General features: G+C 53.9%; 7 protein-coding genes across 7 annotated transcripts; 6 read left to right on the forward strand and 1 right to left on the reverse strand.

The window, feature by feature from the left end:
- Positions 1 to 2220: 2220 nt before the first annotated feature.
- On the forward strand, positions 2221 to 2497 carry B0T26DRAFT_688175 (uncharacterized protein). Its single transcript, XM_060440966.1, has one exon. The coding sequence runs from the start codon at positions 2254 to 2256 to the stop codon at positions 2467 to 2469; it is 216 nt and encodes a 71-aa protein (XP_060303218.1). The 5' UTR covers positions 2221 to 2253; the 3' UTR covers positions 2470 to 2497.
- Positions 2498 to 3136: 639 nt separating this feature from the next.
- Positions 3137 to 3325, forward strand: B0T26DRAFT_601464 (uncharacterized protein; the record flags this gene model as incomplete). The annotated part of the gene is made up of 1 exon (XM_060435745.1): positions 3137 to 3325. A coding segment is annotated over one exon (189 nt), but the record flags the coding sequence as incomplete, so codon positions are not given.
- A 937-nt stretch (positions 3326 to 4262) lies between these two features.
- B0T26DRAFT_670652 (uncharacterized protein) lies at positions 4263 to 6138 on the forward strand (the record flags this gene model as incomplete). The annotated part of the gene is made up of 5 exons (XM_060439207.1): positions 4263 to 4379; positions 4428 to 4504; positions 4589 to 4803; positions 4878 to 5327; positions 5699 to 6138. 5 exons carry the CDS (start codon positions 4263 to 4265, stop codon positions 6136 to 6138), a joined length of 1299 nt encoding a protein of 432 aa, XP_060303220.1.
- Positions 6139 to 6738: 600 nt separating this feature from the next.
- B0T26DRAFT_670653 (uncharacterized protein) lies at positions 6739 to 7789 on the forward strand (the record flags this gene model as incomplete). The annotated part of the gene is made up of 2 exons (XM_060439208.1): positions 6739 to 6819; positions 7160 to 7789. 2 exons carry the CDS (start codon positions 6739 to 6741, stop codon positions 7787 to 7789), a joined length of 711 nt encoding a protein of 236 aa, XP_060303221.1.
- Positions 7790 to 8574: 785 nt separating this feature from the next.
- Positions 8575 to 9362, reverse strand: B0T26DRAFT_633292 (dynein light chain type 1-domain-containing protein; the record flags this gene model as incomplete). Its single annotated transcript, XM_060436531.1, has 7 exons — positions 8575 to 8639; positions 8711 to 8780; positions 8848 to 8874; positions 8970 to 9004; positions 9090 to 9123; positions 9195 to 9217; positions 9296 to 9362. The coding sequence occupies 7 exons, from the start codon at positions 9360 to 9362 to the stop codon at positions 8575 to 8577; spliced, it is 321 nt and encodes a 106-aa protein (XP_060303222.1).
- Positions 9363 to 10399: 1037 nt separating this feature from the next.
- Positions 10400 to 13161, forward strand: B0T26DRAFT_737046 (uncharacterized protein; the record flags this gene model as incomplete). The annotated part of the gene is made up of 3 exons (XM_060443394.1): positions 10400 to 10630; positions 10689 to 11483; positions 11689 to 13161. 3 exons carry the CDS (start codon positions 10400 to 10402, stop codon positions 13159 to 13161), a joined length of 2499 nt encoding a protein of 832 aa, XP_060303223.1.
- Positions 13162 to 13680: 519 nt separating this feature from the next.
- Positions 13681 to 18000, forward strand: B0T26DRAFT_66251 (uncharacterized protein). Its single transcript, XM_060439035.1, has 3 exons — positions 13681 to 14235; positions 14299 to 14511; positions 14608 to 18000. The coding sequence occupies exons 1-3, from the start codon at positions 13863 to 13865 to the stop codon at positions 17547 to 17549; spliced, it is 3528 nt and encodes a 1175-aa protein (XP_060303224.1). The 5' UTR covers positions 13681 to 13862; the 3' UTR covers positions 17550 to 18000.
- Positions 18001 to 20729: the final 2729 nt, after the last annotated feature.

Consider the following 20729-nt stretch of genomic DNA (forward strand, 5'->3'; position numbering starts at 1 on the left):
TGATTGAATATCATACCTACTATGTAGTAGACGGCGGCCACGGCGAAAATCCTAGGCGCGGGATTTCACGCATGGCTTTGCTTCGCCCTTTCGCTGCACCTGATGAGTTGGCCGTCCGACCCCTCGGCGTCGAATTGGGCTTGCAACGCTGTTGCTTCGTTGAGGCGGGGGTGAACTAACAAGCAGTTTCTCCCGCCGCCTAGGCGCTTTTTGACAATACCATTATTCCGTATTGCTACGTTCCATGCCTCAAGTTTGCATGTGTCCCTCCACCCGACTGTTAGGGCTTCAAAGGCCCAGCGGGTCTTCAGTATGCTTCCATTGTGTTGTCCGTGGTCGTTCGTTAAAACTCGAACGAGTAAGTAGGAATCCACGCTGTTAATCGAACTACTTCGGCGAGCACAACATCGGGGAGTTACCTGGATGTCCCAAGGGGAAAGGTACACCATGCAAGGAACTGCAAGGTGTGATGTCCGCCATCGATGAGGGGGAGGGGGTTGCCTCGAGCCACCAATCATGTCGCAGAAAGCTACACAACCCACAAGTGGCTGGCTGGCATTCGTTCGTTCGTTTGGGCAAGAGCAGCAGCACGTCAATCAGGCCAACTCTTTTAAACCTTTCTTGCGTCTTCTGCTCTTCACCTCTCTTTCGCTTACTCTACCTGGCACACATGCGAAATACTTCCACTTCAGTAGTAATAACGAAGGCCCTATCAACCGCCCGTTGCATATAGTTTGCAGTTGCAAGAGTCCCTACTCCGTACTATGCAATCCGTATCCGTACTCCCCTCCCGTCTTTTCCCCGCCTCCCCATTTCGTCATAGGTACTATCCCTAGCGGGCGGTCTCATCCCTCCCTCCCGGGTTCCCGCATCGCTTAGTCAGTTAGCTCTGACCAGAAGCCAACCCGGAACGGGCGAACCAGCATCTGCTGCCGCCGATCTCAGTAGAATCTAACGAACCCCCATCGTCCGTCTTCTGCAACGGACGAGACGCTGAGTGACGATCGCGAGTTGCGCGATCCTGGTAGTATCTCACTTCGCACCACACTGCCCATTACGCACCAGTTGTCGCGTTAGAGACATTGGCAACCGAGTGCGTCTCTCTGTCGGTTGTCTGACTGGCTTAGTCTTCATGTGTCTGGCAATAAAGAGGTGGGCGCCCCGGCTCGCCCTCAAAAAGGTTAAAAAGGTTACATCCGCGCACCTTTTCCATTCCTGGACGGGCAACCGTCTTGGCGGGGCCCGGTCCAAATAGGCCGGCCGGGTGCAAATCATAGCGAGCTGAGGTTGCATTCGTGTCTGGGTCTTGGCCCGCAACCACAACCCGCGGCAGCGATCTTTCCTCTCCCCAATTGCATGTTTCAACGTAGCAGACTTTGAAAATCTTCAGGTTTGCTTGGGCGTCTGCAAGCCAATCATGCGACTTCCGTTTCTTTCCCCTTTGTGCTGGGCTTCTTGCTATTGCGCTGGAGTTGCGAGAACCTTGGGCTTGGTTGCAGTTCGGCGTCACGCAGTAGTTTACCAAACACGCATCCACAAGAAAGATGAGATGGTGGCCCGGTCGGCCTGGTCGCTGAGGCCTACCGCCAGGTGGTGAAACCGTAAGAAAACAAGAAGAGCAGCCAGTAAGAAACGCGACATGGGGAAAAGGTCGCCAAAACAAAATGGAACACGCACGACAATAGAAAATAAGTTTCGTTGTGGGCATTGGTATGCCTAAGGCGAGCAAGCACCTTGACACTTCAAGGTACCCCGGGTAGAGTAAGGAGGCTGAGAAACTACACCGAAAAAATTCGTAACAGGAATATATATACTTTGAAGGTTACAGCCTTGTCATTAGGTTACCTACTCTTTGTCCACACATCGGGCATGTCTCTGCGCAGGCAGCAGAGGGATCTTGGGATCTTGATCCCACCGCCTGCCCGAATATGACAACTGGGCATAGCTTCCAAGTGAGGAGGATAAATGCAATGCTTTACCAACGATACCAGCAATAGTGACATGACAACTTTCTTCCCTATTCGCCGCTATATATAAACGCCAAAGGTAGTTGTACGGAAATAAAGCGTTCCATTTGTGTCAGTTTCACTGCAGAAAAAGTAGAACAGTCAAGCAACTTTCAACTTTCCGGGAAAATAGGAGTAAAAACCTAGAATGTAAAACGTATCCCCTTTTCGGGGTCCACCCTCCCTTCCCTTGCCAAACCCTCATCTCATGGGAATAATACCCACCAGCCTTGTGGATCGCTTCACCATGTGGCCGTGTGTATACGTAGGTGTTTCCACTCTGCCGTCCGTATCCACTTGCTTCAGTCTAGACTTTGTCTCGGACAGCCAGAAAAGCTTGTGTGTGAGAGTGAATATGTCTTTGATCTGCGGCACGGGGCAGTGCTGGAATAGTCTCTCCTGTCTTCGACTATGGCATCCTCATGGTCTGGGTATCAAGAGTCAAAACGAAGGCCTCCGTTAGCCAATGGAAGAATGAAACATCTCCCAGCACCACGCTCGTCAAACTGCCTCACAATCAGGCAGATAGACAGACAGGCACATGCATACATACACTATGAGTTACGTTAGATTCTAGTGCCAGCCGTGGGATAAGAAACCAAGAAAAGAAGTGTTCAACATGTGCTTAGTTGGTTGTTACGAACCAGCGCAATGCGACTGCCGACCTTACATATATGTCATAGATACAAATATATCTTTATTTTTGTGGTGTGGTTTTTAATATTGTAAATGTTCGCTCTTGAAGAATTAAATAGGTCGACTGAACCTTATGCCAGATTCCCTCTCCAAACTCCCCACCACGGATGACGATCTCCCCCCAGACAATTCGGAGGCCAACGAGCTGGATGATATCTGGAACGACTGCTATACCACAATGGAAGTGCAGGCCGACCCAGACTTCTTAAACGACATCAGAAAAGGACACGACGTTGACCCCAAATACAGGTGCATCATCAGATATGTACATGCATGAGAAAGCTCTCTCCATGAAACAACAGAAGAAGAAGAGGTCCAACCGAGACAAGGCACGCCGCCAGGCGGCCTCATCCACTGATGAGGGGACCATGCCAGCCTCGGCAGAGGCGAATGAGAAGCCTTCGACGATGGGCGACCTCAATATTGAGGTTATGGGATTTCCCTTCAAACTCGCGAATGGACTGCTGTACCACATGCGAAAAGGAGGTCACAATCGGCTTTGTATCCCCAGCCCGTGTATTAGTCCACTTCTGGAAATGGTTCACGACCAAAAACATCATTTCGGTGTTAAGAGAATGATGAGGGGTCTTGTTAGCTTCAGCTTTAACTCGATGACGAAGGTCGCGACTTATGTCGCATCCTGCCCCGAATGCCTGGAAAACGCGACCAATCGACAAAAACCTATGGGCGAACTCATGCCGATCGATGTCATTCCGCATCCCGGACACACAATTTCAATCGACTTCGTCACGGGACTCCCTAAGGTCAACAAGTCAAAACTCTGGGTCTGGGAGGATTCGACTGCTTTGCAATAGTCAGCGGACAATATAACAAACGCACCATTATCATGCCAGGTAGCGAGACATAGTCAGCAGAACAGTGGGGAGAGAGGCTCCTCACTTTCTTACAACTGTATGACTGGGGATTACCAACCAGGATCATATCGGATAGAGACCCGAAGTTCATTTTGGACCTCTGGAAGGGCGTGTTCAATGCTCTGAGCACTAAGCTATTGATGTCAACAGCATACTACCCTCAAACCGATGGACTCTCTGAGCGTAAGAACCAGACTATTGAGATTGCTATACAATACCATGTTGCGGTTAACGATGAGGTCAGCTGGGTAGACATATTGCCTGCCCTATAACACAACCTCAACTTGGCGCACACCAAGGCCATCGAAATGTCGCCATTGGAGATCATACTGGGCTTCAAACCCAAATCAGCGATTGACCTCATTTTCAACAATGACAGCGTTCACAATATCACCACACAGCGACTACTACACGGTCAGGAAGCCCAACTGGCAATTGCACATACGCAGGCACAAGCAAAGATGGTCACCGACCCCAAGCGACAGCCAACCGAGATCAAACTAGGCGACATAGTCTACCTTCGATTACATCACGGGTACAACTTACCAGGCCGCCCCAACAGGAAATACTCCTAGCAGAGGACTGGACCCTTCAAGGTCTTGGAAATGAAGGGCCCCCTAGCCTGCAAGCTGGAGCTCCCTCCTACCTAGAAATCCACCCAACAGTATCAATCACCTAGCTCATGATGGCGGCGGAGGATGACCTATATCAGCGCCTCAAATCAGCCCCGGGGAAGATCATTGAAGACACCGAAGACGAGGATAAGGAGGTGTTCGAGCTTGACAAAATCCTGAAGAGAAGAGTTCCCTAGAGAGGCAGCAAACCCAATGTTGAGTACCTCATCAAATAGAAGGGATACCGAAACCAGTTCAACACCTGGTATCCTCGAAATGCCCTACGAGAATCAGCATCAGACCTCGTAGAGAGGTACGAATATGACAACCCTATCTAGGCGGAAGAGATGAAGCCCTCACGAACGAGAAAGAAGTAGGGGACCTCATTGAGAGACAGGGTCGAGCGGCCGGCCTTGAGAAATCGGGGTCGACAGTATCACCCGGCAGCAAGAATTCTAATACCGGTGCCCAAGATTATTTCGTTACTCATCTTGTCCTACATCAGGGAGAACCCCAATCGACTGCCCACTGACTCAATTGAGGCCCTCGAGGAGTATTTTGAGCACTCCCCAAGGACGTCAACAAAGCCATCGACGAGCAGAACACAGAGCAGTTAGGCAGCAGACGACGCAACAAAGGTCGTTCAGTCCCGTACGACCAGACCTGGATCTTACAACCCGACTCAGTTAAGCAAGAGCTAGCAGCCATCGTCAAGTTCATCAACTCCCAGACAATCCGACCAATTCGTCAACCCCAGATCACTGGCGGACCATCGACGTCAACCACCTCTCAGTTCTTCGGCAGTACCAGCACCTTACCCGGCACCTTTCCTGACGCCCCACCAGGACCTATATCGCAGGCCCTAGTCGTCGCCCCTCCGCAAGGCGACCCCAACAGATACTCGATCAGATTTCAGCTCATCAAGGATTCACCACAAGCTCCACGCAGCGACAGGACTAAGGAGCTCAAGGGCAAGGTCCGAGCGATCGCAATCGACTACAATCGACCCCGCATATCAGTCGAACAAGACCTCGTCGAGAGTGATCTATTTAACCTTCGACTCCGTCAGCATCAACAACAGCTGGTCGACCTCAACCTTAGGGAGGACAGAGCTCAAACACTCGAACGGGACTCAAGTATCGAGCAAGAATCGTCCTACCCCCGCCAACAAACCCTCCTATAGTCGTCCCCCTACCGGTCGTTCGGCCACCGGTCATCCAAACCCAACCCACCGACAGAGCCTCGAACAACTCAAGCCCCTTCCAGGAAGACCCCGACGAGATAGCAACGGGAGGCGGCACATGAGGTGGCCTGGGAGGAGGAAATAGACCAGGAGGAGGCCAACAGGGAGGAGGACAACAAGGAAGAGATGAGATAGACTTCAATGCCATCGCTCGAATCTTCGCCGAGCAGCTGGGAACCAGCATAGGAGGAGTACTAGCACACCTCAATACCTAAAACGCCAGAGAGGGTTGGAAGACTACTCAAGTCTGTTACTTCAACCCAGAGGTAGAGGTCACCGGCAACGAGGGATCGGCAACAGTCAGCCATGACATCCATTACAAGGATGTCAACCTCTTTCTCGACTTGATCGTAGAGCACGCAACTCGGCCTACTCGACGCGACATTTTGAAGCGAGATCTCGGGCAGCTACTCAAAGTCACTACTCAACAGTGGTACATCAGTGTGCTTTCTGTCGTCGAACGACGTCAAGTGAAGGAGAATCTCACCTTTTGGAAGACGTCAATGGTCAAGAAATTTGGAATATCAAAGACTGCCGCCGAAGACCAACTCATTCAGTGCCTATACTCAACAGAGGACTACAGGGAAGGAGTTCCATTTCGATCCTACGCGGCAAATAAGATCAGATTCTGTAGGGCCATGGGCATCACCGACGCCCATAGCATTATGACCTTCATTTACAACGGCATCGACCCCACTATCTAACAGCTCGTTCACGAGCCTAACGTCACTATAACGATGGACGCATACTTGACATAGATTGAGAATAAGACTAACGCCCGTGCAAGAGTCCTCAACGGCGTCATATTGCCTCAGAAGTTGGACGATTTTCGTAGTGCGCCAAGCAATTCGCTGGCTATTCCACGAGATCGCCAGCTCCCAGTCGGTCCAGTCTATAACGCTTACAACATCGACGACGTCAATGTAGCCTACTACTATAACGGCGGGTCACGTCAACGATACGGCGGCGGACCTCGTCAACCCTGCGCTCGAGGACGCTTTGACAGAAGCCCACGGCGTGACGGGAATCGAAGTCCGCGCCGTGAGCGCGAACGAACCCAACGACGGGGCGCAGACTACGAAGGCCGTAACAGCGGTCGTCGTCAGGGATCCCCATTCCCCAGAGATAACCGAGTACGAGATCGCTACCCTGATACTTACCGACCTCCGCGGGATCGTCAGGAAGGCGGTTGGTCCTACAGAGGTCGTCGCGAGAGAAGTGGACAGGGCTACCGTCGATACACCCGCCCCTTTCAGCGAAATTACCGTCGATGGGTGAGACCTAACCGCAAGGGCCCTGCGTTCATGGCAGACGAGATCAAGGTGGAAAAGAGGGACGGCTACAAAGCTAAGGAGGACGAGCTGATGGAGCACGAATATCACTTAGTAGATAAGATAGATATGTTGGATTTGGAGTCCCTCTATGACCCTACCGACGCTAAGGACAACATTATCAAGTCTATTTACTTATCGTCTCGCTCTTCTAATCTCTCCAAGTCTCTCAACAAGTCGGCATCCCCGCACCCAATTAACGTCAACGGAAAGACCTCAAACCGTCCGCCAGGCCACCCTAAGACCTCGCACGACCCAATTAGAAGCAGAGCCGAGTTACTTCACCAGATCAACAGATAACTGGGTTTGTCACAAGTATCGGGATACTTTCCCAACCAGAAGTACCATGATAGGGCACGTTGACGATAACACCTGCACACTACCTAAACCTAAGGGGTGGGCGGCCCGCACCTCAACTAGCGACGAGACCCCGAGGACATCACTGCCCATGCCGGGCACAATCATTGACGTAAGGCCCGCGCCAGTTGAGGACAGAAACGGCGTTCATAGGAACTCGTATTACAAGGTCAACGCCAAAGCAATAGCAGACGGTCTATTGACCTCGGTCTGCCTCGACGCAGGCTGCTCTACAGTCATGGCTGACCAGCAGTGGATTACTCGGAACTACCCAGGAGCACCGGTAATTAACATAGGAACTCCGCGCGGCATAGACGTCGCCGGAGGAGGTCAGATCACGGTCAATAAGATGGTCAAGATCGACTTCTACCTACCAGGCCTAGTCAAAGGAGTCGAAGGTACCGGAAAGTTCCCCGTGGAGGCGTTATTAACCACAAACCTTAAGCCAAACATGCTTCTCGGTACTAGCTTCTTAGCTCGAAACGGTGCGAAGCTCGACTACTCGACCAAGACCACGTCATTCGCATCGTACCAGGACCTCGTTATGCCATTCGAGGCTGTCCGGAAGTCGCCTAAAATCAACAGACGAATAATCTCTACTAAACGTATAGTGATCCCGCCCAAGAGCTTTCAAGTAATTGAGGTCGATTACAAGCCTCTACCATGACCTAGACGTCAGACACATCCCAGTCTTAGGTATAGCGATGAACAAGCTTGCGCAGTGTTTATTATATGACATCCTTACAAACCTTTATTCATTTTCGTACCGCCACTTACCTATGTAGAGGGCCATGGGGAAGACAAGGAGATAAGGACAGATCCCCTAGTCGTAATAACATCGGCGTCACCATGGCTCTACACGTGGCAAGTGTCTGCGACAGTGATAGCTGATTGTTTGCTATCTTCGGTTCTTTCAGGCTTGGAGAAAGAGTGAGGAGTGGAGTCGGAAATTGGCTAGCCGAGGGAAGATAGATAGAGACGCATCTCGCGTCCTTAACGACGAGAAAGAAACCAGAGCTTAATGGAATGTTGTGGACATGGAAGCGAAGGTTAGCTAGGTCCCTAGTTCCAGGACAGGAGAGGAGGAACATATAGTATATCTTTTCTTTTCCTTGCTCATATAAAAACGTACACAAAATCACTAGCTCGTTTTATCATTCCACAGTTTCTTACCTCGTTCTCACCACCTACGAAACACACGTTTGCTTTCGTACATACAGAACACATACACACACCAGTATCGTCCGTTCTCTCTGATCCCCTTCTCTTGGGAGCAGTCGTCGTCTCGCCTACATCTATGGTAAACCTCCCGCCGCCCCGTTAGTGTGTGGTAACGTTCGGGACGTACTCCGTTCTCTCGATCGCTGGCTTCCTTGCCTGGGCTTTGTTGCTCTGTGCTACCCTGTGTCGAGTGCTCTATAGCCGCGAGAGGAAACGAAGGAGGCCGCGCCCCTACTGGGTCTTGAAGAGAAGGATGGCGCAATGGCCGAGGTAAAAGTAGATGAAGTGCTTCGTCTCTGTTTTGGCTTGTTAGTGTCGATGCCCAGTAACAAACAAATATCTTTAGGCCAAACAAAATATTCCATACCGTGGGTCACGAAGCTGCCAAAGTTGCGGCCTACAATGCAGTGCCACGTGGGCCCCTTTCTGTCATCGAACTGTCGGCGTGAAATTCTGTGGTCAGTTTCTTCCTAAGGAGATATCGGAGTGGTCGACCAAGCATACCGTCCGCTTGATGTGTTGAGCAATATCCTACAAATACGTGACGGGGTCGGTCAGTCAATGTTCCTGCCCGCAGCAATATAGGTAACTGCATTCCCGTCATAGAGTTGGAAGAGTGGCATTACCTTCTCGATCGTGAACTTGGCCATAGCTTCCTGGGCTGCGACAAGGGTTAGCCTTCTTCATGCTTGGTTCGAAGCGCCATTTCCAACCCCTCCCCGTCTCTCGGCGGGTATCCCACATACCAACTTCAACTGCCTCTTGCTGCATGTCCTCGGCCTTTATAGAAGGGGCAGTGTTAGCACTTGAGAAATAACGACTCGCTCGGTTTCGGCTCGGTAGCTATTTACCATGTCGGCGCTCTTGATCTGGGCTGTCACAACGGGAACACAGACACGTCAGCCAAAGGAACTCGACGTCGAAGGCGAGGGATAGGGAGGGTGGGCTAAACCTTCTAGCTTCTCCCTCGGGGCGGAGGGAGAGAGCGGATTCTCAAGCTTGTTGTCTTCGGTAGGCATGTTGGCGACTTGGGAGTGGTAAGGCGGAGGAGAGGGATGCGTGTTCATCTAGAAAACTGAGGTGCGACGGAGCTTTGAGTGCGAACGGCGCCCTGCAGCCAGCAAATTAGCACGATGCTGGACAATGAATGCTTCAAGTTGGCATAACGCCCGCTATGCGCGTGACTGTTGCATGGTTGACGGGAATCACGGGATGCCTTGGGCGGAACAAGCCAGAAGATGGACGCGGCAGAAATTAGGAGAAGAAGGGTGCTCCTTGCATCGCGGGACTCGAAATCGTACGTACGTAAAGTAGGGTTATAATAGGATAAGGTAGGTACCTCTTGTTTGTTTGCGCAAACACGAAAGTGAACGACTTGAAGGTGGTGCCCGTGAGGGGAGCTGCATGCAAGATGTGGGTAACCGTGGAGAATAGGTAGGTAGCGTGGTAAATTGAACAATCGAAGAGCCAGGGAGGATCAGGCCGCGGGCGAGTTCGTGACTGACAGAGGTGGACAACAGATGAATTGAACGGTGACAGAGTTGGCGTGCAATGTCGCGTGTGGTGAAGGGGAGGACTGACAGGGCAGAATTAGCCAAACATCAACCCAAAGCATCCATCAAGTTCAATTGGCGCCAGCGCCGCAGTTTTGCTTTTCCTCAGGCGGCGATAGGGGGAGGGGTGGGATCACATCGCAGCCAGCACAGTACTGGTACATGTTTTCTCGCCTTCTCTGCACCAGCAAGAAGGTACCCACAACCTGCCTCCAACGGCCACCCACTGAAAGTGCCTGAGCGGGGTCAGTGCGGAGCTGAGACCTAGCACTCGGGACGATAAGATAAGGAGGCTGTGGGGCTTGAAATTTTGGAACGTCGAATAAAAAAAAAAGTCGGCTGCAAACCTATTCAAGAAAAAAGAGAGAGGAAGACAAAATCACCAGACCAGACCTCGGACAACCTCGAAAGAGTCTCACAGCTCTCGTGACACTCTTGAAGCCAGAATGCCTCGGTAGCCTCACATCCAGCTGGCTGTGGCAGACAAAGACCGAACGAACAAGATGGAGTCGTCCAGGGTCTACGTGAAGAACCTGCCTCCCACTATCAACGAAGAAGACCTCCGCAGCCATTTTTCGGCCCAGGGTCGGCAAGTCACCGATGTCAAGCTCTTCCCCCAGCGCCGCATCGGCTTTGTCGGCTACACATCTCCCGACGATGCTGCAAGGGCGGTCAAATACTTCAACCGCACCTTTATTCGCATGTCCAGGATTTCTGTCGACATTGCCAAGCCGGTAAGGGTCATACATCAGTACTTCCACCCTTGAACTTGTCGCTAACCGACACTGCAAGATTGCAGACTCTACCGTGCGGTCAGCTGCCAATGTTCCCCAGAAGCGCGATGCTGCAGCGGGTGCTCCCCTGAAGCCTGCGGTAAAAGCAGGCGTACAGCAGAATGAGGACACCAGCACCAAGAAGAGAAAGCATGGCGTGGTTGACGAAGCCGATCCGAAGCTTCAAGAATTCCTTGAGGTCATGGGCCACCCTATGAAAAGGGCTAGGGACAACGGGGATGCCATTGGTGGTCTTCCGGATGCGATGCCCATTGTCCCTGGACTGGATGCTGAGAGTGACGACGAGTACGAGCAGATCCCGGGGAGGCAGGCCAAGCAACCCCCGCGGGAGACTTCTGTGCATGAGGCCGTTACCGCCCGTCCCGTTGCAAGCGTCGACATGCCTGCATCACATGCTCTTGATGGAGCGGTAGAGGAGGTGGTGCCCGAGTCTACAAGTCCGACTGGTGCGACAGGTGCGACAGACGATGACTGGCTTCGGTCAAGGACGAATCGCTTGCTGGACCTAGTTGATCCTGATGATCCCGGATTTTCTGCTCGTCCACGGGCGGCAGGGGCTGCTGCAGTGCCTACACCCGGGTCATCTTCAGCCGGCACAACCCAGGCGAAGCCGTCAGAGGCTCCTTCAGGGGTGTCGGGTGACCCAAGCCAGGCACCCCACAGAAACGCGGATCCCGAAGACGCCGTGAGCATAATTGAAAGAACTTGCAGGCTGTTTTTACGGAATCTGAGCTATACCGTCACCGAAGACGGCCTCAGAGAGCACTTCGCCGTCTGCGGTGAATTAGAAGAGGTAAGACTGAAGAGTTTCCCTTTTACACCGTTTCTTCCTGCCGCCTTTTATGATGAATCCCTGATAGGGACATCTTATACCAATGGTACATGATGAGATTTGGGCTCGGTATTTTAGTAGATGCTTTGAGTGACTGACAAAAGGGCCGATTATCACTGTCTTGTTCCAAATTGTCGACGTTGAACCTCTGCTAACCGCGAGGCAGGTGAACCTCCCATTGGACAATCGGGGCAAAAGCAAGGGCTTTGCCATGATTCGGTACCAGCAGCCATCTTGCGCTGTTGCCGCATTCCAGTTGGATGGTTCAGTTTTTGAGGGCCGCATCCTACATATCCTCCCAGCGTCTCCCAAGCGTGAGTCCCAGCTGAACGAATTTACGCTTTCCCAGCTGCCTCTGAAGAAGCAGAATATGATCAGGAAGAAGGCCGAGGCTGCATCAAACAACTTCAACTGGAACTCGCTCTTCATGAGTCAAGATGCTGTGAACACAGCCATCTCAGAACGCCTCGGAGTGTCAAAACACGAGCTCTTAGATCCTACAGATGCATCTGCTGCTGTAAAACAGGCAGTGGCTGAGACCACTGTCATCCAGGAGGCCAAGGCTTATTTTGCCGCCAACGGGGTGAATATTGAAGCATTCAAGTCGGGGCGACGAGGAGATACGTCGATCCTAGTGAAGAACATTCGAGCCACCACGATTGAGGAGATCAGACAGCTTTTCGAGGAGCACGGCCAGGTTCTGAGAGTGCTGATGCCACCAAGCGGGACCATTGCCATTGTTCAGTTTGCACAGCCTGGCGATTGCAAGACAGCATTTGCCAAGAAGGCCTACTCGAGATTCAAGGAGTCACCTCTGTTTCTCGAGAAAGGCCCGAAAGGGCTTTTTGTGGACACTGTAACTCGGCAGGACGATCGCCCCGTCGGCGTACAGAAGCAATCTGTTGCTGAGCTGCTGGAACGTGATGATGCCGAGGATCAGCTGGAGACGAGCTCTCTATTCGTCCGAAATCTCAACTTCTCCACAACAAGCGAAGGCCTCACAGCCGTGTTCAAGCCACTGGACGGCTTTGTGAGTGCGCAGGTCAAGACGAAGACTGATCCGAAAAAGCCGGGCCAGATCCTCAGCATGGGGTTCGGCTTCTGCGCCTTCAAGACAAAAGAGCAAGCTCAGGCAGCTCTTGGCGTCATGGACGCGCATGTTCTCGACGGCCACAAGCTTATCGTCAAGGCATCTCATAAAGGTCACGATGCGGCCGAAGAACGGAGGCGCGAGGATTTGGCCAAGAAGGCGGCCAGCCAAGGTACGAAGGTAGTCATCAAGAACTTGCCGTTCGAGGCGTCCAAGAAGGACGTGCGCGCCCTCTTCAGCACGTACGGCAAGTTGGTGGCGCTACGGATACCCAAGAAATTCAACCACTCATCTCGCGGTTTTGCCTTTGCCGAGTTTTCTACTCCTCGGGAGGCTCTCAACGCACTCACGTCTCTCAAAGACACGCATTTGCTTGGACGACGGCTGGTGCTTGACTTTGCGTCGGCCGAGGAGGTTGATCCCGAAGAGCAGATCAAGGCGATGGAGAAGAAGATCCGCGGACAGGTGAACAAGGTAGCCCTGCAACAACTTACAGGGCGAGGGCGGACAAAGGTCAATATTGGCGATAGCGGCGAAGACGAGGCATGATAATAATGATGAGGAATTTGATCTGCCCCTGGGTCTCGGTTCATAACGACGTGCATGCAATCCTGTCTCAGCGCCCCTTGCCAAGGAGGTTGCCACCACCCCTGTCGACTGTGAAGAAAACCCCGCTTTTTCTAGGGACGTGGCCCCTCGACTCTCCCTCCTAGACTCGCCCTGATCAATACACCAGGTGAGGCTAATCTTGTTCGCATGCCTTGAGAGCCGCTTGCTCGGCGAGGAGGCCCTGAAAGTCAGAAATGGCGTTTGCTTGCTTGCTTTGCCTGGCCAGCTACGCAGGTGCTGTTGTTGTTTCCATGGCCCATGGCCCCTCGGCTTCATTCCCTTGCATACCAGCTGCCCAGTCAGTCCATGACCCAGCGGCCATGTGGCTCTTGGGTCTTGTCGCCCTGAAAAATGTATGGCAAAGCCGTCCCACCCAAATAGCACCAGACAATAGTTGTTCCTGGCTTCGTGTAGAATGGAGAGGTTCGCTGTGCCTTATAAGCCGCTCGGCACTCCCCTCCATGCCTCAGCCCTTTTGATGCAGCATATTTTATATCTGCTCTGGCTCGCATTCTGACAAAAAGCTATTCCTCCCGGGCATTGCATTGCTCTCTCTTTTGTTCCTGCCGTTCGACGACGTTCCTGAGACTGCAATTGCCCTTTGAGCATTTCTATCACTTACGCGGCCATTGTCCGGAGCAATGGAGTTGCCGGTGAGGCTTTACCACGGGCTTCAGCCCTCGAGACAACCGCTTCAAGAGTCGACCGGCAATGTCCAGCATAGCCATTTATCCTATGCCCAGCAGTTGGAGCTGCTGTCGTCGGGCATATCCCCGTCGATTCCCACGCCACCCATCCTGCCCACCCAGCCTCTTGGCTCGACATATGGGCCGCCAGTGTACACCAGACTACAACAGCGGCACCAGCTGCAGCTGGAAGGCAGGAAGAGGAGAAGTTCCATCAACCCCATCTGGCTCTCACCCGAGTTCCAGGCCTACAGGAAGAGACAGGCGGACAAGGACGACAAGTCAGACCAGAAATGGCCCGACGTGCTTGAAGATGCCTTTCTTGACGGTAAGTGTACCTGCACGGGATCAACAGCGACATAAAGACATGAAATGGCTGATTAGTCGCCAGCTCTCTTGCTCATCCCCAAGATGGGCCGCAAGAAGTACACAATGAAGCAAACCCAGTATGGCCGGAATATGCTGATTGGTGAATATCTTTGGATATCTTACTGCCAAAGCCTGCCCCCAGGCGTTGAGCCTGACCCAGACTTGTGGAGACAGAGGAAGCAAGTGTCGAGCCACATCCAAGTGCTGAAGAACTTCTTTCAGCACCACCGATGTTGTAAGTTGGAGCCTCTCCCCGTTTGTGGCGTCACGCCCTGCATGCGTTACAGTCATGGCCAGCTCTAACCGCGGCCCCTTTGGCCCATCCCTGCAGTCCACTTTTTCTTCTCCGGCAGGGAGCGAAAGGAAGACAAGAACAAAGAAAGCGTCGAGTCGGTATCGCTCAAGAACAACTTGGTCTTGGTTGCCTTGTCGGAAGGGCGCCTGCCCGACGAGCGGCCCAATTACGAGTACTTTTCTCAGATCCTCGCCATGAACGGCCAGGTCGTTGTCAGGCCGAAGCGGTGCTGGATCTTCGTGTCGAACCCAGACGTTGTCGTGCGCGACGACGGGTCCGGGTACATGGCGGCAACGGGCGCCAAGCTTGACACCGCCGAGTACCCTCACCTCGTCCTCAACCACGAGCGCGAGAAGTGGGCAAAGGAGGAGCAGCAGATCGTCAAGGGCGCGATGCTGCACGAGTTCACCAAGGAGATGCACCAGGTAGAGTCCAGCACTGTCCGGGAGCTTAGCAAGGAGTGGGAGACAGACTTCCCCGACCTCTACCGGACGCTCGAGTCGATTGTGGCGGTAGACCCACAGCTCGACATCATGCACATGCACTCTGTCCTTCAGCTCAAGGAGAAGCGGCGGTTCCCCAGCCAGTCGGACCTCAACTCGTGGATCGAGATCAACATTGAGCAGCCGCACCTGCTCAGCCACCGCTGGAAGGTGCACACGCAGCTGGTGCGCCCGCCCGAGCTGAGCTACTCGCAGGACAACCCGACCCCCGAGCTCTTCTACGAGACGACTGCCGAGATCGCCATCCCGTACCAGCACCGTGCCGGCTGCGAAGGCCTGCGAAGCGGCGGTCGCGACCAGTGCGACTGCGTCTCGCAGCGCTGCCAGCGAGACTGGGTCACGGTGCCGTTTCCCGCCGACGTCTGGGCGTGCACCCTCTCCAACTGCGTTGAGTACCCTGCCCACCCCTTTTCCGGCATAGACCGGCGCGGCAAGCGAGGCAGGGTTGCCGTGAAGAAAGAGGACGACGACGGCGCAGGCGCGAGGGCCCAGCTCAGCGCGCAGCCCACGCAGATGGGCCTGGTGCCAAAGATTGCCATGCTGCAGGAGATCTGGTCTTGCCCACCCGAGGTCCCCTACGAGAGGAACACGGCGTACGGGGGCGGGGGTTCCGAGGGGCAGGGAGGCGGCGATGCTAGCAACGGCCAGCGGTGGACACGCCGCGCCGTGATTCTATGGACGTTCGAGACGGTGCACAGCATGGACGGGGACACCAAGCTCAGCACGGCCAAGAACGGACGGACCAACTGGCGCTTCTTGACCGTTCTCGACCCCAACAGCGCCTACCACCACCAGCATGCCCTGGTCGGCAGCCAGAGCGCCGGCGCCAGCCGTGCCAGGAGCTTGAGCGGCGCCAGCAGCCTTGCCTCGAGCGTCTTCACCGGGCCCTCGGTTCCCCGCGACACCGTCATGTCTCCAAGCCCCGCCTACCAGCAGCAGCTGTATGCCAACATGAGTGAGAACTTCGCGGCCGTGTGGGACACGGCCGGTGGGGGGCTTGGCTCCTTGTCCAACGCCGCTGCGCAGGCTGCCTACGACGCTCATGTCATGGCCCAGTCAGCCCAGAGGTCTGGCGCTGGGGCGGGCGCAACGGCCGGGTTCGGCTTGCTCGACAGCTTCGGGCCGCACGCCGGGCTTGCCACGCCGCCGCCGAGTGCGTCCTTGACAAGTTCTTTTGCGCACAGCTTCGACGGCGCCTCTGGCACGGGCGCCGCGGACCAACTCGCCAACTACATGGCGGCGGCGCACGCCACGACGGCAGGGATGGACACAGACCCTCGGACGCTAGGCTGCTTGGCCGACGTTACGGACCCGTTCCTCACTGGCGCGAGCTCGGCGACCTACGACGTGGGGGCAGCATACGACGACCAGCACCACGGCCTGCCCACCTGGGACACGAGCAACATCACTGGCATCAACACCACGGGGCCCTGGTCCGCGGGATATGTCGCGGCGGGCGGCGCTTCGCACGGCGGCGGCGGTAGCGTGCTAGACTGGCCGCAGCCCACAACACTCGGGTCTAACGGCGGCGGCGGCGTCAAGTCAAACACGCCGGATGACGAGCGCGAGCAACAACACTGGATAGCGCATGGGCATGGGCATGAGCATGGCCAACAGCCCCCGCCCCTTCAAATACTCAACGCAGGCAGCCGCCGCGGGTCAGACGACGTGCAGGAACAGCATTGGGCGGCAGGCGTCGACGATGGCTCCGGCCTCTGGACGCCCGCCACGTCGACCAACACCCACGCGCCGACAGCGCTAGACACCGCCCACGAGCAGCAGTGGAAAGCAGCCGGCGTGCCGGGCGACGAGTACGGCGCCCACCATGACTGGGTGCGCATCCAGCCGTCGGCATCCGAACTCTCGCAGGACTGGGAGGAGGTGACGGCGCAACATCAACATCACCTCCACCAACAACAACAACAACAACAACAACAAGAGATGGCCATCGCCTTGATGCACCACCAGTCGCCACCACCGCCGCCGCCGCAGCAGCAGCAGCAGCAACAGCAGCAACAGCAAAGGCTACAGCAGAGCCGGAAACACGGCCGCTCCGACAGCCTAGACGGCGCCTGTGAATACGCCTTCCCGGCGCCGCCGATGCCAAAGCTCAAGCATCGCGGCAGTGCCCCGTCGCAGCCACAGTCGCGGTCACAGTCTCCTCCGCCGCCGCCGCCGCCACTACCAGCACCGCCTCCCGCAGTAACGGCTGCGCTGATAAATAGCAGCGGCCTGGCTTCCCTGCAGCTGCAGCAGCAGCAACAGCAGGACCAACATCAACATCAGAGCAGCATCGGCAACGGCGGCAACGGCGGCAGCAACAACAACAACAGCAGCATTCCCGCTGCAGTTGGGCTTGGCGAGGAGGTCAAAACTACTGCTACTCCTCCACCTCCGCCGCCTCCGCTTCCGTCGTCTACTCCACCGCCATTTTCCTTTGTTGGCGGCAGCGCAGGGGGGAAAGGAGTGTTTTGAGCCCACGCCCTCCCTCTAATTAATTAATTGTCCGGGCCTTGACGTATTGTCCCTATGACATGACATGTCGTACTACTCAGCTAGCGAGGCAGGGCAAGAATTCTTAATGTTTAAATATTCCCCCTTAACCATCTATCCGCCCCTACCAGGGAACGGGCGGGGATTCAGATGTTCCCCTACCCTACCTACCCAGCCCCTTTCCTCTCTACCTCTCACGACTACGTCATGTATGATGTATAATGTATACTATTTATCTATTTATCTGTCTACTTGAAACCTAAAAACTAGCCATCCAGCCAGCCTTCGTTTACACCCACGCAACAAAAACAGTTCGATTTTTTTCGTTCAACCTTCTCTCCCTTTTTATCATTTCAGGCGAGGGCGGCGTTCGGTTACTATCCCTAGTTCACTATCCCTGCTGCTATTTCTACGTGTACAACTATTAATAGGGTTATCGCTATTCGTTAATTAGGTTGTTGTCGGCATTGTAATACCCGTCGAACTATTATTCTAGTTTTTCTTAAAAATGAATGTAAAAAAAGACAACGAAGAGTAGAAATGAAGACTAAACTTCTAATTTCGTCTGGAGTTTCTTATCAATCAACCGCTAGCGAACAGTCTTCCGGCTATGGGGTGAAAGGCATGCATGTATCAAGAGAGTAAGAGTTCCAACAACACTTTTGCCGAAATAAATTAAAAACAAAATAAAAAACCGACAAGCTCCAGAGAAACGTCCACACAAACCCAACTAACCCAATACGTACGTGTTTGCCACGACGTATCCAGGAAAAAATGCGTGTCGCCACGTATGTACGTATTCACCGAGTCGGAAGTACGTATAAGCTCTGTCTAGAACTTACTCACCTAGCGGAGTCGAAACAAACCCTAAAAAACGGCTCCATTACATGGATGCGTGGATACACTGTTGTTCGCCTTGCAACGTGGAACAGAACAAAACAGGACAAGGATATGGTATGAAATTCCGCCGCGGGTCCACAGTCGCTGGTGGTATCTCTGTGCAGTTCAGTTTAATTCCTGAATGGTTGCTGGCGCGGTACGAAGTACAGAGAAGAACAAGGAGATGATGATTGGCCAGTGACATTTAATATTTTCCACAATCTTATTGAGTCACGTATAGTGTGCTTGGCAAGGGACAGTCAACTAAAAAAGAGAGTTTGTTTTGAAAAGGGAGAGGACGTGCAAAGGGATCAAGAAAAGTAATTAGTTTGCGAAGACGCATGTTATTACGCATGACCAAACTATTGGCTGAGCCTATTCTCCCTCTTTCCCGCTACCTGCAGGGGTAAGCCGGTACCAAGAACCACCCTTTTGACGTTGGGATGAGATGTATTGGACGGCGGTTGAAGATAAAAGAGAGCAACGATGTTAGAAATTGAGTTTATGGGCTTGTGCACGTGCGCATGTTACGGCAGCCACCCACCATAGAGAGAGGCGGGTTAGGTGAAACACATTCCGTCGCGGACTTTAGACGGTCTTGGCGAGCTGTTGCCTTTCCCGCCACCCGCCGAACAAAGGAACCACAAACAAAAATCGGAGAGCGACGAAATACTAGCGGGCCGCCGACTCGGCCAACACTTACTTGGCTGGACGATTCAGCGAGAGTTAAAAAAATGATGTGAAATTGGAAGGGGTGAAAGAGGTTATTTAGCAAAAAAGCGCCCTGCAAAGGAAAAAAAATAGGTTATGTGCAGATGGCAAGGACTAAAAAAAGGGTTGAGCAGTGTTCAACTTCACTATTGTGTTGATGCCGCGTTGCACATCACACCGGTTGAATGGGCGTGCACTCATGCGCGACGGGCAGGGGAATAACGTGAGCGATTAATCCTTGCGCACATCGCTGGCCGATTTGCCTGGCGTGGCGTACAGGCTGTATGACCTGAGAAGAAGAAAAAAGCTTGAGCCCTGAAGATCGATCAGCATGACCCTGACCCTGGGAGGCGGACGTGTTTCGAGGCTATTCTGGGGTTCTGGGGGTTCCTTCCGAGGTCTGGCTGCAAATTGCTCCCGGGCGCATCAGGGATATCCATGATTCAAGGGGGGAAAAAGAAGTTGGTGCCATAAGCCGTCGACGGGCGGCGGAGAGCTCTGTTTTAGAAACAAATCTCGCTTTGCAAGATTGAGAGGGTTCAGCGCGGCTGCCGGGGCGGCAGCGACTGACCAGGCGCCTGGCCCTCTGCTGGAACTTGCAAGTCGCACAAAGCCAGGTGTCGGTCGCACTGGGTTTGACGCGTCAAGTCCATGGTAGACTCAAGTCGAGAAGCAAGAGACGCGTTTGCCGACGATTCGATGTGGTTGTTCGGATAGGCGTCCGGTCGCTAGCGGCCGCATGTGGTTGCGTTTAGAGCGAATCGCTCGCAGGACGGCCCCTAGAAATGTAACGACTCTAAGCTTTTCTCCCAAGGCCCCAGGAGCTTCTAGGTGGTGGTGGTACACTTCGCTAATCTGGCGAGTGCCGTGCATTGACGGCACGACTGGATGAGGCGCATCGGAATTTAGCGGGGGCGCCACGAGGGGCGTTCCTGACCTGACATCCTAAAGATACGACCCCTGCATCCCATCCAACCCGCTGCGGGACCCCTGGAGCCTCACCACGCCAGGCCAGCGCAAGTCACTCACCAGCCGATCAGTGTGGGGGGGCTACCTGGTCATGTCGCCCAAGTGGGGCGAGCCAAGAAGGCATCTGCCGCACGACCCACCCAAACGGTTCGCCGCCAAAGCAACTACACTTCTTACACGGAGTCAGGTCGGAAGAGAGCGAGGTGAATGTTGGTAGCGCTTGCCGCTCATGGGCCTTGGGTCATGGGCCATGACTACCCGCTGCGTTTGACCGCAGATGGCGGGTGATGCTTCCGCATCTGTCATCCACTGCTTGCCTTGGTCGCAGCAGATGCTCGCAAGGTTCACGGATGTTAGTGTTAGTGGCGTCCCAGTCATTTTGGCAACCCTCCTTGGCACTGCTTGTTTCACGCTGCAATGCCATGCCAGAAACGCCATCTAGGCTTGTTCTTTTCTTTCCATCCGGAGGACCCAGGCCGCCGCATCCAAAGCACCTATACTTACCTAGGCACTCTGCTTAATGCCAAGACGTAAATTCCCTGTCTTGTCTTGTCGTGCACGCCGATCTTCTCCTTCTCTTCTATTTTCCCTCTCTCGCCGCTG

The sequence above is a fragment of the Lasiosphaeria miniovina genome, assembly GCF_030549165.1.
Source record: "Lasiosphaeria miniovina strain SMH2392-1A chromosome Unknown B0T26scaffold_1, whole genome shotgun sequence".
In the NCBI taxonomy this organism is placed as follows: Eukaryota; Fungi; Ascomycota; class Sordariomycetes; order Sordariales; family Lasiosphaeriaceae; genus Lasiosphaeria; species Lasiosphaeria miniovina.